Consider the following 13108-nt stretch of genomic DNA (forward strand, 5'->3'; position numbering starts at 1 on the left):
AGTGTCAAACAGCAAGACAACGAATTTACGTGGTTTGACAATGTGCCTACATCCATGGAGCAAGGAGGGGGGAGATTTTACTAATAGAAAAAAAGAGAATACAAATAGGGTTTACAATCTCACAAAATCTCACAAATAAAACCCTCAAACAAAGCTCTCAAATCTCTCATCAATTCTCCCTCAAAAGTGCTCAAAAACCCTCCCAATGTCTGCTCAAATTCGCCCCTTAAAACCCTAAGAAAATATGTTCCTATTTATATCAAAACAAAAACCCAAACCAATCAGGAAACTAAAACATGGCCCAAATACGTGATCCAGTCGACCGAGCATGAGCATCCGGTCAATCGGCCAGAAGGTCAAAATTTAACCCTGTAAAACAAACAAGGTTCGGTCAACCGGGCTTCTCCTCGCGGTCGACCGGCCAGAGGGGCTAATTTCTCAGCCTATAGTGTGCACGTCCGGTCGACCGGCCTAAGCCCTCAGTCGACCAGCCTGCACCAAAAATTATCTCTGCTTCGTTTTTCCTGTTCTCTTTTTCCGTTTTCGCCGTTTCTACAGAATTAACAAGTGAAAGGTGGGAAAAGGTAGAACAAAATGTGATTCAAAAGCATGACACCAGCGTGTTACTGTAGTCTACTTTTGTTCTTGATCTTGCAGGGTTATGTGAAGCAGTTGACTACAACATTCTTCTAGATCATGAACTAGAAGGAAAACATGATCTGTGGATGACTGAGTATGGATGAGTCTATAAAGATGAGTCGGAGAGAGCAAAAAGATTAGAGATATTCTGAACATCGTCAAGTTCATAAATTTCACCAATGCGGGGGAGCATAATTACACTTTGGGCGTGAGCCAATTCACCGACCTCACATGTGAAGAGTTCTTGGCTACTTACACGATAGATTATACTTAGGAGCCAGAGTTTGAGGAGTCACCGAGGTTAATCAAGTATGAGTCCATAAACCTGCTGGCGTTGATTGGAGGCTGGAGGGTGTGGTTACTGCCATCGAAGATCAAGGCAAATGTGGTAATAAAAATTGCTCATTTTCTATAGAAGCATGTTCAATTTAAAGTGTACATTGCATTACTATTATTATGCTTAAACACCATTCTAATTCCGAAAACTATAGGATTGTGCTAGGCATTTGCTGCGATAGGAGTAGTTGTAAGTTTTATTCATCTCACCGAAGTTCCACTCTATAGGGTATCGGAACAACAAGTACTATACTACAATCCTCATGGCCACGGTTGCCATAGAGGTACCCGTGAAGAAGCCTTCAGATACGCCGCATCCCACAATAGCCTCACTCTCAAATCTTACTATGCATATAAAGGAGTGAAAGGTCAGATACGCCGCATCCCACAATAGCCTCACACTCAAATCTTGCTATGCATATAAAGGAGTGAAAGGTCGTTGTGATGAAAGCAAGTTAAACTGGGTTCAAACTTGTGGTATTAGTACTACTTAGGCTATACTGAGAGGTTGCTTATGCACATGATGTCAAGACAGCCTATCGTAAGCTTCAAAGCGGTTTTAGTTTTATCAAAGAGGCATTTTCGATGGACCTTGTGGGACTGAACATGTTAAATTAGATAGTTATTGAATCATGTTTATTTAATGGGATACTCGGTAATTAACTTGTGACCATATCCAGTCTCATACACTATATGTTCTGCTCCTTCTCATGAATAAATTTATTGGTCTATTTCCTAACATGATATCAGAGCACAGGTTATGAAATAGATCTTAACCTCAGCCCTCCATCTAAAAGTCATTCTAATATCCACGACCAATGCAAACCCTAACCCTAATCTACTCCAAACCCTAACCCTAATTTTACTGGTCCAGCAACACTACCAAGGCATGTCGTTGCCACCGGCAACCCTCCCAGCCAGTGTCACCGGCTCCTACCACCGCCCATTAGCCCTTCACCGCTGACCGGAGGGACAAGATTTGCATTACTGCTGCAATTTTCTGTCTAGATTTGTGCTGTTGCTACTTTTTATTCCCAGATCTGCCAAAATCTTAGTGTTTGCTGTTATTTTCTGCCTATAGGCTGTTTTCTACACTGTTGCTGCTATTTTCTGAGATCCTGCTGCTGTTTTCTGGCTGTGGGCTGTTTTCGGCACTGTGACTGATGTCTTCTACCCTATTAATGTTGTTTTCTGCCTGCTGCTGCTGTTTGAGGTGGCTGCTGCTATTGCTTGCTGCTGACCTTTATCTTTTGAGGATCTTAAGTCAACTCAAACCTCTGATTTCTGATTTTAGTTGCTTTATGGAGTCAACTTGATGCTTCTTATGAGATCAACATGCTAATTTATTTATCTGGTTATCTAACTACTGATTCTAGCTACCTATCATTTAGTTATTTAATTGGTTTCATGGCTTCCGTAGAGAATTGGATTGTGTTTATTACATCTTCTGCTTGGAGACTACGGCTCCCAAGACTTTACTGGGAACAACTGTGAAGCTAGATGGATCTAACTAATTGCTGTGGTCTCAATCTTTTCAAATTTTTATTGGTGCGCAAAACAAGTTGAAGCACCTGTTAGAGGATCCACCAGCTTCTACAGAATCCAGCTATACTGATTGGAGATCTGGAGAATACTATGTTATGACATGGCTTCTAAACAACATGGAGGAGAAAATCAGTTGTGCCATTATGTTCTTGAAAATAGCTAGGAAGATGTGGTATACTCTCAAGAAGATGTGTGGAAATGAGAAGAATATGTCGAGGGTATATGAGCTTTATATATGAGAAGAATACATGCAAGTTTCAAAACACTTATGATCTGATGCTATTCTGTGTGCTTTCCATTTGATTAATAGAAAGCCATCTTTTGTTCTTAATGAGAAAATTTCTTTCCAATGTATTTATCCTACCAAGAGCATGTTTTCTATTGTTCTTAGAATGTCTAGGTGCACATGTTTTTATCAGGATTTGAGACCTGGTTTCGGCAGGCTATATGCTAGATCTATTAAGTGTGTCTTTGTTGGTTCAAAAAGAATGTGTTACAATCCATGCGCTGAGTTCTGGAGTTGAAACTAAACCTATAACAAAACCTCTACTAGTGTACATTCGAAGACCAAAACTTCTTGCTTCTTCATAACTCTCAGCTGAATCTCTACTTATAGCTACAGATCCTACACATCATCAATTCTTTGTTCCTTCTAACTTTGATCTTCCCATTGCCCTCAAAAAAGGTAAACGATCTACAATTGCTCATTCAATCTCTCATTTTATTTCTTATGATCATCTTATCCTGTAATTTCTCCAGTTTGCTTTGTCCTTGTCTTCTGTATCTTTACTAGGTCTTATCAAGAGATAACGCTAGTTCCTGCTTGGAAGCAAGCTATGGATGAGGAGATATATGCACTTGTTTCTAGAGTGATTGCAATTTGGTGCTTGCTCCTAAGAGGGCTAACATAGTTCATTGTCGCCGGGTTTGTACTTTGAAGTATCGACCGGATAGTTCAGTGGATAGATATAAAGTCAAGCTGGTTACTAAAAGCTATACACAGACGTATGGAATGGACTACTTTGACAACTTCTCACCTGTTGCTTGGCTGAATTTTACCCGTATCCTACTCTCTATTGCTGTTAATATGGAATGGCCCATGTTCCATCTGAATGTCAAGAATGTCTTTGTATGTGATAATCTACAGGAGGTTTATACAGGGCAACCTCCAGTGTATGTTGCTCAGGGGGAGGATATTGTATGCAAGCTGAAAAAGGCAATTCATGGGCTCAAATAGAGTCCAAGGACATAGTTCAACAAGTTTAGTAAGATATTTTCTGGTGTTGATTTTCAGAGATGCAATTCAGATCACTCTGTCTTCATTCATCATACTACTAGTGGATTAGTGGTCTTAGTTGTATATGTTGATGACATCTTACTAACAGGGAGTGATATAGTTAGCCTAGCAAAAACTAAGGAGTATATGAAGAACAACTTTGCGACAAAGGATATGGACAAGCCGAAATACTTTTTTGGGATTGAAATGGCTCACAAAAAACATGGGTAACTTCTTTTTCAAATAAAGTACACCTTGGATCTTTTGGAAGAGATAGGTCTTATAGGGTGCAAGCTTGCAAGTATCCTAATGGAAGCAGAGGAACTTTGGTGTGAACATAGCAAACTCTTTGAAGACGCTAAACAATATAGGAGATTGATTGGCTAGCTAATATACCTTACAGCTATTAGGCCTGATATATCTTATGTTTGTTTGAGTTATGAGTTGTTTCATGCACAAACCTAGAGAGGTTCATTGGAGCGGCTTCAAGGATCCTTGCTTATGTAAAAAGTTCACCTGGAAAGGGGTTATTGTATAAGAAGCATGGTAACGTACATATCTTAACCTATTCAGACTCGGGCTATGCAGAAGATATGGGAGACAGAATGTCTACTAACTGACAGTACCATTGTTAGAGGAAATCTTGTGACTTGGAGAAGCAAGAAATAGGATGTAGTTTCTCGCACTAATGCGAAAGCCGAGTATAGGGCAAGGCACATACTACACGTGAGATGATGTGGTTGGGAAATCCAATGCTAGAACTTGGCTTTTTACAGCCTCGACCAATGCTCATGCACTGTGGTAATCAGTTTACTATCTACATTGCCAAAAATCTTATTTTTCATGAATAGAAGCATATCCAGATTCACTGTCATTTTATTAGAGACGCAGTGATGAAAATGTGATTTGTAATCCCTTTACACCTACCTCAGAGCAATTGGTGGATATTCTCACTAAGGCGACGTCATCCCAAGTTTTTTTCTATGTTGTGTAGCAAGCTGGGCATGATTGATATCTATGCTCTAGCTTATGGGAGCGTTAAATTAGATAGTTATTAAATTATGTTTAGTTATTGGGTTAGTGGGTAATTAACCCATGACCATATCCACTCTTGTACCCTATATACTCTGCTCCTTCTCATGAATAAAATTATCAGTTTGTTTCATAACAGAACATTTTACGAAAATTGCTTTTGGTTCTCCAAGTTTAAAAACTTGCTCTTTCACCCTCTTCCACATTTTTTATTCAAGCTTCTAATTTCCTTGACCCAAAATTCATCCCCTTCAAACATGTTTGAATGTACTTTAATACACCCTCACCCTCATCCTCTCATCTTCCTCATCTCTCTCATCAACCCATAATTTAACCCTCCTCCTCCCCCTCCTCCTCCTCCTCCTGCTTCTCCCTCACAGATCCATGTACTATCATCGTTTTCAGTTTACTACCTCTATAGTTTTTTGTTGCAAATAGACCCCTAGGTCAAATATAGTATTAACCAGCAATCCAAAAAAAAGAGGAGTTAATCTACTCAAAACTAATAAGAATACCACACTAATCCAAACAGTAATCTATATCACCAGAAAAAATTTTAAAACCATTATGATGACCACCATCTCATTGGAATGAAGAAAATGTATATTGGCACCATGCTTAAAGGCAAAAAGAGAAAGCTCCCTGCTAATATACATTTTATCTCAAACCTAGGAACATGGCCAAAATTTTCAATCAAAACAAAAGATCTCTACTAATATCCACTTCTAAAGCTAAAATGATAGAAGAAGGGCATAAGCCCAATGTTAAGCCAGACTGAGGACATTCCAGCCTATTATTAAATTAAATGTCTTTTATAGGTATAATTGCAGCAAGTTTACCTTCAGACTTAGGTATTTATGCCATTCTGCTATTTTTGATTTACAGAAGCTCCCATCCTGAATCAATGGATTCTTGATTTGACGATAAATTAAGATTAAAATCTCCACTAGAAGCAAATGAAGCAGAACTCATCTGTTTGATTTGCGCTCCTGAGTCATTACTCCTGTACTGATAATTTGCAGAGTTATATCCCTTCCGAGAAGAAAATATATTCCTGAGTTTTTTCTGAAGAAAGTAGAAGAATGTCAGTTGCCAGATATTAACAACTGGACAGAAAAAGGCATCAAACTGGTAAGATGTCAGAAAAAGGCATCAAACTGGTAAGATGTCAGAAAATATATTCCTGAGTTTTTTCTGAAGAAAGTAGAAGAATGTCAGTTGCCAGATATTAACAACTGGACAGAAAAAGGCATCAAACTGGTAAGATGTCAGAAAGTAAACTTCTTAAATTTTATCTTAAAAAAATATTTTCCCCTTCTATATATCAATTCTATCCATATAATCTAGTATATCTATCTAGTCTATTTTAGTATCTAATTTCACAATGCACATGATATTATGTTATGGAGAAGGAAGAAAATAAGTAATATGCCAACATGGCTATTAACAATCAAAAAAGAATATTTCTTTGGGGATAAGTAATATGCACGATGAAATTATATACTAAATACCCTCTGCTATCCGGAACCAATTATGCAGCAGCACTTTAGCTACCTTATGAATCCAGCAAGATTCAAGCCATATGGGTCCTCACAAAAACTTGAAAAGAAATATTAAATGTTTATGAGAAACCTTAATCAGGTTCGCAAATTTATTTGCACAAGAATAGTAATTTTTCTACAATTGAAAATCATCAAATGTCAATTGTGTCTACTATTCTTGTAATTTAGTATTTTTCAATTTTTAAAGCATCAATACCCAGAATATTATAACTCCGATTTGGAAAAAATGAATCTCCTAAAACTATCAAAACAAAACTGCAACATACAGCAAGGCTTAAAGCCTTGCTTGATATATTCTAGAACTATTTTCCAGTGCATGTCATCTAAAAACGCTAGTCACATGCAAGGCTTATAAGAAGGCGAGATTAATTGGCCCTTCGAGAGACTAAATGAATAAACCACGTCATGAAACATAACAGGAATAAAATGGGTTTTTTTTTAAATGACAAATTTTATATCCAAAAATAATAATGCTTATTTCAATGTTAGTCCCTTAAATCTTTTATATTTATAAATTAGCCTCTAAATCATTGAAACTGCTATTATGTGCCTCAGTTCTTAAGTTATATGAAATTAGTCCCGAAAATCAGTAAAATTGCTATTAGGTCTCCCAATTATCATAAGATGTTTCAAATTAATCCCGCAAATTGCTACTACTCTTGATTCAAGGGACTAATTTCAAACTATATTTAGCATTGGGGGACTTAATATTAATATTAATATTAATATTAACTTCAATGATTTGAGAGACTAATTTCAAAATACCTTAAGAATTGGGGGACCTAATAACAAGTTCAATGATTTAACGAACTAATTTCAAAATATAAAAGATTTCAAGGACTAATATCCAAAAAACCAACATCTATCTATCTATCTATCTATCTATCTGTATACTAAAGTAAGGCCCTAGATAGCCACTTGGCAACTTGTGGCTATTTTGACTTTAGTTTGGTTTTTTTTTTTCTTTCTTCTTCCTTTTTCAACCTATTTACTCATAAAAATAATTACTTAAGTAATTAGCAACTAAACTTTTCATCTCTACCACCGTTGTTGAAACCCCTTCAAATTCTTTAACCTCACTCATTTAAATACCTCTTAATTTAGTAGCCCTTTAACACCTATTAATCCTATCAATTTCATGGATCGTAAACTCATTCATATCCCATTACATAACCCCTCCCTCTATTATGCATATACATAATCTCATTTTCATCTGGTAGGCCCCTATCGACATGTTTGATTAGTTCCCTTTTATTTCTATTGTGGAGAGAAGCTTTCTACATTTAGTTCTCTTTTTTATTTCTATGGCGGAGAGAAGCTTTCTACTCTTAGCAATGGACACAATGAGTTGAAAGTAAGTTGTCTCTAATTATAATATACTTTCTTACTTGGGCAGTTTATTTCACTTTACTCTCTTTTTTCATTCTACTTTGCCCCTTATTATGAATATAATTGATTTAATAAATTTCATGCATAATTCAAGTACTAATGGCTAAAAGAAAATGCTTAAAAGGATTATCTCAACAATAAAAATTGTTGTTGTCTTTTTCAATATAAATAATTATATTTGGAATTGTGGGGGGCACAAGCGGAACTTTTCTCGTGAGGAAAAGCAAGTGCTTCGAAATTGCTTCTCAAAGCCGCGTGAAGTGACACCTGCTGCGGGAAGAGATTGGCCAGCTAGCGAAAATACGTGAGAAGATAGCGTGGGGACCACGAGCGTAAGAAAAGCCATGTAAAGCGATGAGTCCAGGGGACAAAACCCGATTACCCGATATCATTTGCTATATATATAGCTTCGTTTCTCTCCTAGGGCGGTGCGCAATGGCTGGGCAAAGGACAGAGGTTTTGCGGCTACGGAGAAAAAGCAAAAGAGGGCTTCTGTTTTGGCAACTGCAGCAGGGGAAATCATAGGGTTTTGTGAAGAGAAAAAGAATTTTGGAGGCTGACATTTTCTTGAGAAGAAAAACAAAGAGCCTATTTGAGGGTTTAGATTGTGAGAGTTATAAACTCATTTGTATTCTTTTTCTCTCTAATAATAGATCCCCCTCCTTGCCCCGTGAACGTAGGCAGTTTGCCGAACCACGTAAAAATTGATTTATTTGTGTTTGTGGCCATTGTAATAGTTTTAGGACCCCTCGACAAGTCAGTCCTAGAACTGATGAGAGGAAGAGCCGATATCTCACTTTGTTGAGATATTCGCTTCAGATTCTTGTTTCCTTGGTAAGACGAAAATTCTTATTGATCCTTCTCTCTTATTGTGCACCAAAAACTCTGCCGAAAGTTTCGCTGTGGCCCCCACAATTTGGTATCAGAGCAATTGTAGGGGCAACAAGCGGAACTTTTCTCGTGAGAAAAAGCAAGTGCTTCGAAATTGCTTCTCAAAGCCGCGTGAAGTGACACCTGCTGCGGGAAGAGATTGGCCAGCTAGCGAAAATGCGTGAGAAGATAGCGTGAGGACCACGAGCGTAAGAAAAGCCATGTAAAGCGACGAGTCCAGCGGACAAAACCCGATTACCCGATATCATCTGCTATATATATAGCTTCGTTTCTCTCCTAGGGCGGTGCGCAGGGGCTGGGCAAAGGACAGAGGTTTTGCGGCTACGGAGAAAAAGCAAAAGAGGATTTCTGTTTTGGTGACTGCAGCAGGGGAAATCCTAGGGCTTTGTGAAGAGAAAAAGAATTTTGGAGGCTGACCTTTTCTTGAGAAGAAAAGCAAGGAGCCTATTTAAGGGTTTAGATTGTGAGAGTTGTAAACCCATTTGTATTCTTTTTCTCTAATAGTAGATCCCCCCTCCTTGCCCCGTGAACGTAGGCAGTTTATCGAACCACGTAAAAATTAGTTTGTTTGTGTTTGTGATCATTGTAATAGTTTTAGGATCCCTCGACAAGTCAGTCCTAGAACTAATGAGAGGAAGAGTCGATATCTCACTTTGTTGAGATATTCGCTTCAGATTCTTGTTTTCTTGATAAGACGAGAATTTTTATTGATCTTTCTCTCTTATTGTGCACCAGAAACTCTGTCGAAATTTTCGCTGCGCACAACAAGTGGTATCAGAGTTCAGGCTACTCTTGGGTTATTTGGAGTAGTAGATCAATTTGGAGGCTCGTCTAGGACTTCATTTGGTGATAAAAATGGGATCTTTTGGTAAAGACTCTTTATCTTTTTAGTTTTGGATCTATTCTTCGTTCGTTGGTGCGTTGAGAAAGATATCGGAGAAAGAAGGTGCTTCGGGTGTCGAGAGTGGTGCTTCTGGCGCGAAGACCATTCAGAGTTTAAATATCCACTCTATGAAGATAGATGTGAAAAAGTTTAATGACACAAATAATTTTGGATTATGGAGATGCGAGATTTTGAATGCGCTGAACGCGCAGAATTTAGAAGATACCTTGGAATTAGATTGCAAGTCAGATGAGATTGAAAAGAATGTTTGGAAGAAGATGAATCGAACGGCGTGTGATGTGATTAGCTCTTGTTTGACTCAAGATCTAAAATATGATGTGATGAATGAGACTTCTGCAAAGAAGATTTGGAAGATTCTCGAAAGTAAGTATCTGACAAAGAATGTTGAGAACCGCTTGCATTTGAAGAGGATACTTTATCATTTCAAGTTGAAGAAGGGAACCTCAATTAGAGATCACATGAACACTTACACAAAGCTTCTTATGGATTTAGCGAATGTGGATGTCATGATTGAAGATGAGGACAAGACGTTGCTGTTATTGAGTTCCTTGCCTGACGAGAAATATGAGACATTCGTCCTTACTTTGATTAATGGGAAGGCATCTCTTTCGTATAGTGAGGTCATTATTGAATTGGTGAATTATCAGCTTCAGAAGAAGGATAAGAAGACTTCGACTGAGTCGGTAGCAGAGGCGTTGGCCGCAAGAGGGAATGGTCCAAACCGAAAGAATTGAAAGTCACAGTCTAGAGTAGAAAAAGATCAGTGTGTTTGATGCAAGGAGACTGGTCATTGGAAGAAAGACTGTCCAAAGCTCGACGAATGGATGAAGAATAAGCAGAAAGGAAAAGGGAAGCAACCATCATCAGAAGCAAACATCGTATCGGATGGTAATATTTCTGACTCTTCTATTTATTCTTTTTCTATCAGTCCTACGTGTAGCTATTCGGAGGAATCCGAGTGGATGTTAGATAGTGGTACGACCTATCATGTGTGTCCTAGAAGGGAATGGTTCTCTAGTTTTGAAAAGCTGAATAGTGATATGGTGTACATGGCTGATAACCGTGCATGCCAGATTCTTAGGATAAGAAGAATTCGCATAAAAATATTTAACAGGACTGTTAGGGAGTTAAATGATGTGAGATATGTTCCTTCTTTGAGAAAGAACTTGATCTCGATTGGAGCTATGATTGGAGAGGGTCTGAATGTTCGAATTGAGGACATGGTTCTCAAAATTATGAAAGACTCTCGGATTGTGATAAAGGACGTCAGGAGGAATAACCTGTATTACTTGACTGGAGGTATAGTGACAGGTGGAGAACTGGCGACTTCTATTGATTCGACTTGACTGTGGTATTTGGGGTTTAGCCATTCTAGTATTGATTCCTCGCATAGATTAAAAGAGGGTGTGAAGACCTGCAGTTTGAAGTCCAGTGAACATGTTGATGTGAGCAAGAAGACCAAGGTGAAGTTTGACACTTCTATTCACCGTGCTAAGGATCGTTCTGGAGGAGTTCACGTGGATGTTTGGGAGCCTTCCAAGGGAACATCATTGTGAGGTAATAAAAGTTTGGTTTTCTTTGTTGGTGGATGTTCTAGGCGTGTTTGGGTTACAACCAAATCCCCTATGGATAAAGTCCTAGTAGTCTCTAACAGTTTGAAGAAGTGTAAGATGGACAGAAAGGTGAAGGTACTTTATTCTGATTTTGATGGGAGGTACAAGAAGAAGTGTAAGATGGACAGAAAGGTGAAGGTACTTTATTCTGATTTTGATGGGAGGTACAAGATGGATCTGTTTCTGTATTGGAGCCGAGCTCACGGTATTTTGAGACACTTCGTTGGAAAAGAAATCTTAGGACAACTAGATAGGGTGACAAATTTGGAGAACCGTGCCTTGCTCGAGGAGGATCGGTGTTTGTGGTCGAGCAATGGTTTGCAAAAGAATTTCTGGAATGAGGCTTCGACATATTTGGATTATTCTATTAAAGAGTTGTCAACTGTTGTAATTGGAGGTAAAACTCTATTGGAAGATAGGTCTGATTGTGTCACTTCGGTTGAGGCTTCAATGAGGGAGCTATTTGACTCTCAGCAGGTGGAGAGTTTTAGACAGACCTTAGAGGCATCGCAACGGGTGAAGAGTGATGCTACTCCACATTGAGTGAAGATTACTCCAGAATCCAGATCATACTGTATCATTTGGGATTCTAGCTGAGATGACACAGCTTCGGGATCAATTGGTTTTGGATGCAGATGATGAGTTGGATTTTGATTTGAATGCAGCTGGTAAACGTATTTTGGATATGGCCATTGGTTCATCTCAGGTGGAGATGTTTGGATTATTTCAGTTTGGGACCATTGGAGGTGCTATCAGCCGTAGACTTGATCGTGATGTTAAAGAAGGGTTACGAACTCTTCTAATGGATTGAGGCCTTTGGAGATCGTTTTGGGTGAACTACGTGAAGGCTTGATTCCTTGGACAAGAGGATACGTACGCAGTCTTTACGATGCAGCCGGTTTAGATCGATTTGATGGGTTGATACCGATATTTGGAGAGTGTTCGCATTCTCGTTTAGGTCTCGACTTGTTGTGGATTGAGTCAGTTATCGTGAATTGTTTCACTTCATACTGGACGCAACAAGTGAGGTATTTTTTTTGTTGGTGTCGGCTCAGCTTTGAAAAAACTTCGCCGAGGTGGAGAATTGTGGTGGCCACAAACGAAACTTTTCTCGTGAGGAAAAGCAAGTGCTTCGAAATTGCTTCTCAAAGCCACGTGAAGTGACACCTGCTGCGGGAAGAGATTGGCCAGCTAGCAAAAATGCGTGAGAAGATAGCGTGGGGACCACGAGCGTAAGAAAAGCCATGTAAAGCGATGAGTCCAGCGGACAAAACCCGATTACCCGATATCATCTGCTATATATATAGCTTCGTTTCTCTCCTAGGGCGGTGCGCAGGGGCTGGGCAAAGGACAGAGGTTTTGCGGCTACGGAGAAAAAGCAAAAGAGGGCTTCTGTTTTGGCGACTGCAGCAGGGGAAATCCTAGGGCTTTGTGAAGAGAAAAAGAATTTTGGAGGCTGACCTTTTCTTGAGAAGAAAAGCAATGAGCCTATTTGAGGGTTTAGATTGTGAGAGTCGTAAATCCATTTGTATTCTTTTTCTCTCTAATAGTAGATCCCCCTCCTTGCCCCGTGGGCGTAGGCAGTTTGCCGAACCACGTAAAAACTGATTTGTTTGTGTTTGTGGCCATTGTAATAGTTTTAGGACCCCTCGACAAGTCAATCCTAGAACTGATGAGAGGAAGAACCGATATCTCACTTTGTTGAGATATTCGCTTCAGATTCTTGTTTCCTTTGTGAGACGGGAATTCTTATTGATCTTTTTCTCTTATTGTGCACCAGAAACTCTGCCGAAATTTCCGCTGTGCACAACAGGAATCATCTTCTTTTTGATAAAAAAAAATGTGCCTTAAAATATCCCGCAGCATTGCCCCAGTACAAGACTAGTTAAGATGTACTAAAATGGAGCCCTTTATGGGTATA

At 38.9% G+C, this 13108-nt stretch overlaps 1 protein-coding gene across 9 annotated transcripts in view; it reads right to left on the minus strand.

Moving 5' to 3' along the window:
* The window catches only part of LOC109828831 (altered inheritance of mitochondria protein 21-like), a 28944-nt gene continuing 21439 nt past the window's right edge, over window positions 5604–13108 (minus strand). For 8 of the 9 annotated variants that reach the window (XM_020395790.1, XM_020395788.1, XM_020395791.1 and 5 more), the window contains one exon: window positions 5604–5893. In XM_020395790.1, coding sequence (XP_020251379.1) covers window positions 5708–5893 — 186 coding nt within the window. In that variant the 3' untranslated portion in view covers window positions 5604–5707. Of the gene's footprint in view, window positions 5894–5965; window positions 6023–13108 lie in introns of those variants that run through there. The other variant, XM_020395796.1, reaches the window with a different exon arrangement.

The sequence above is a fragment of the Asparagus officinalis genome, chromosome 1, assembly GCF_001876935.1.
Source record: "Asparagus officinalis chromosome 1, Aspof.V1, whole genome shotgun sequence".
Taxonomy (NCBI): Eukaryota; Viridiplantae; Streptophyta; class Magnoliopsida; order Asparagales; family Asparagaceae; genus Asparagus; species Asparagus officinalis.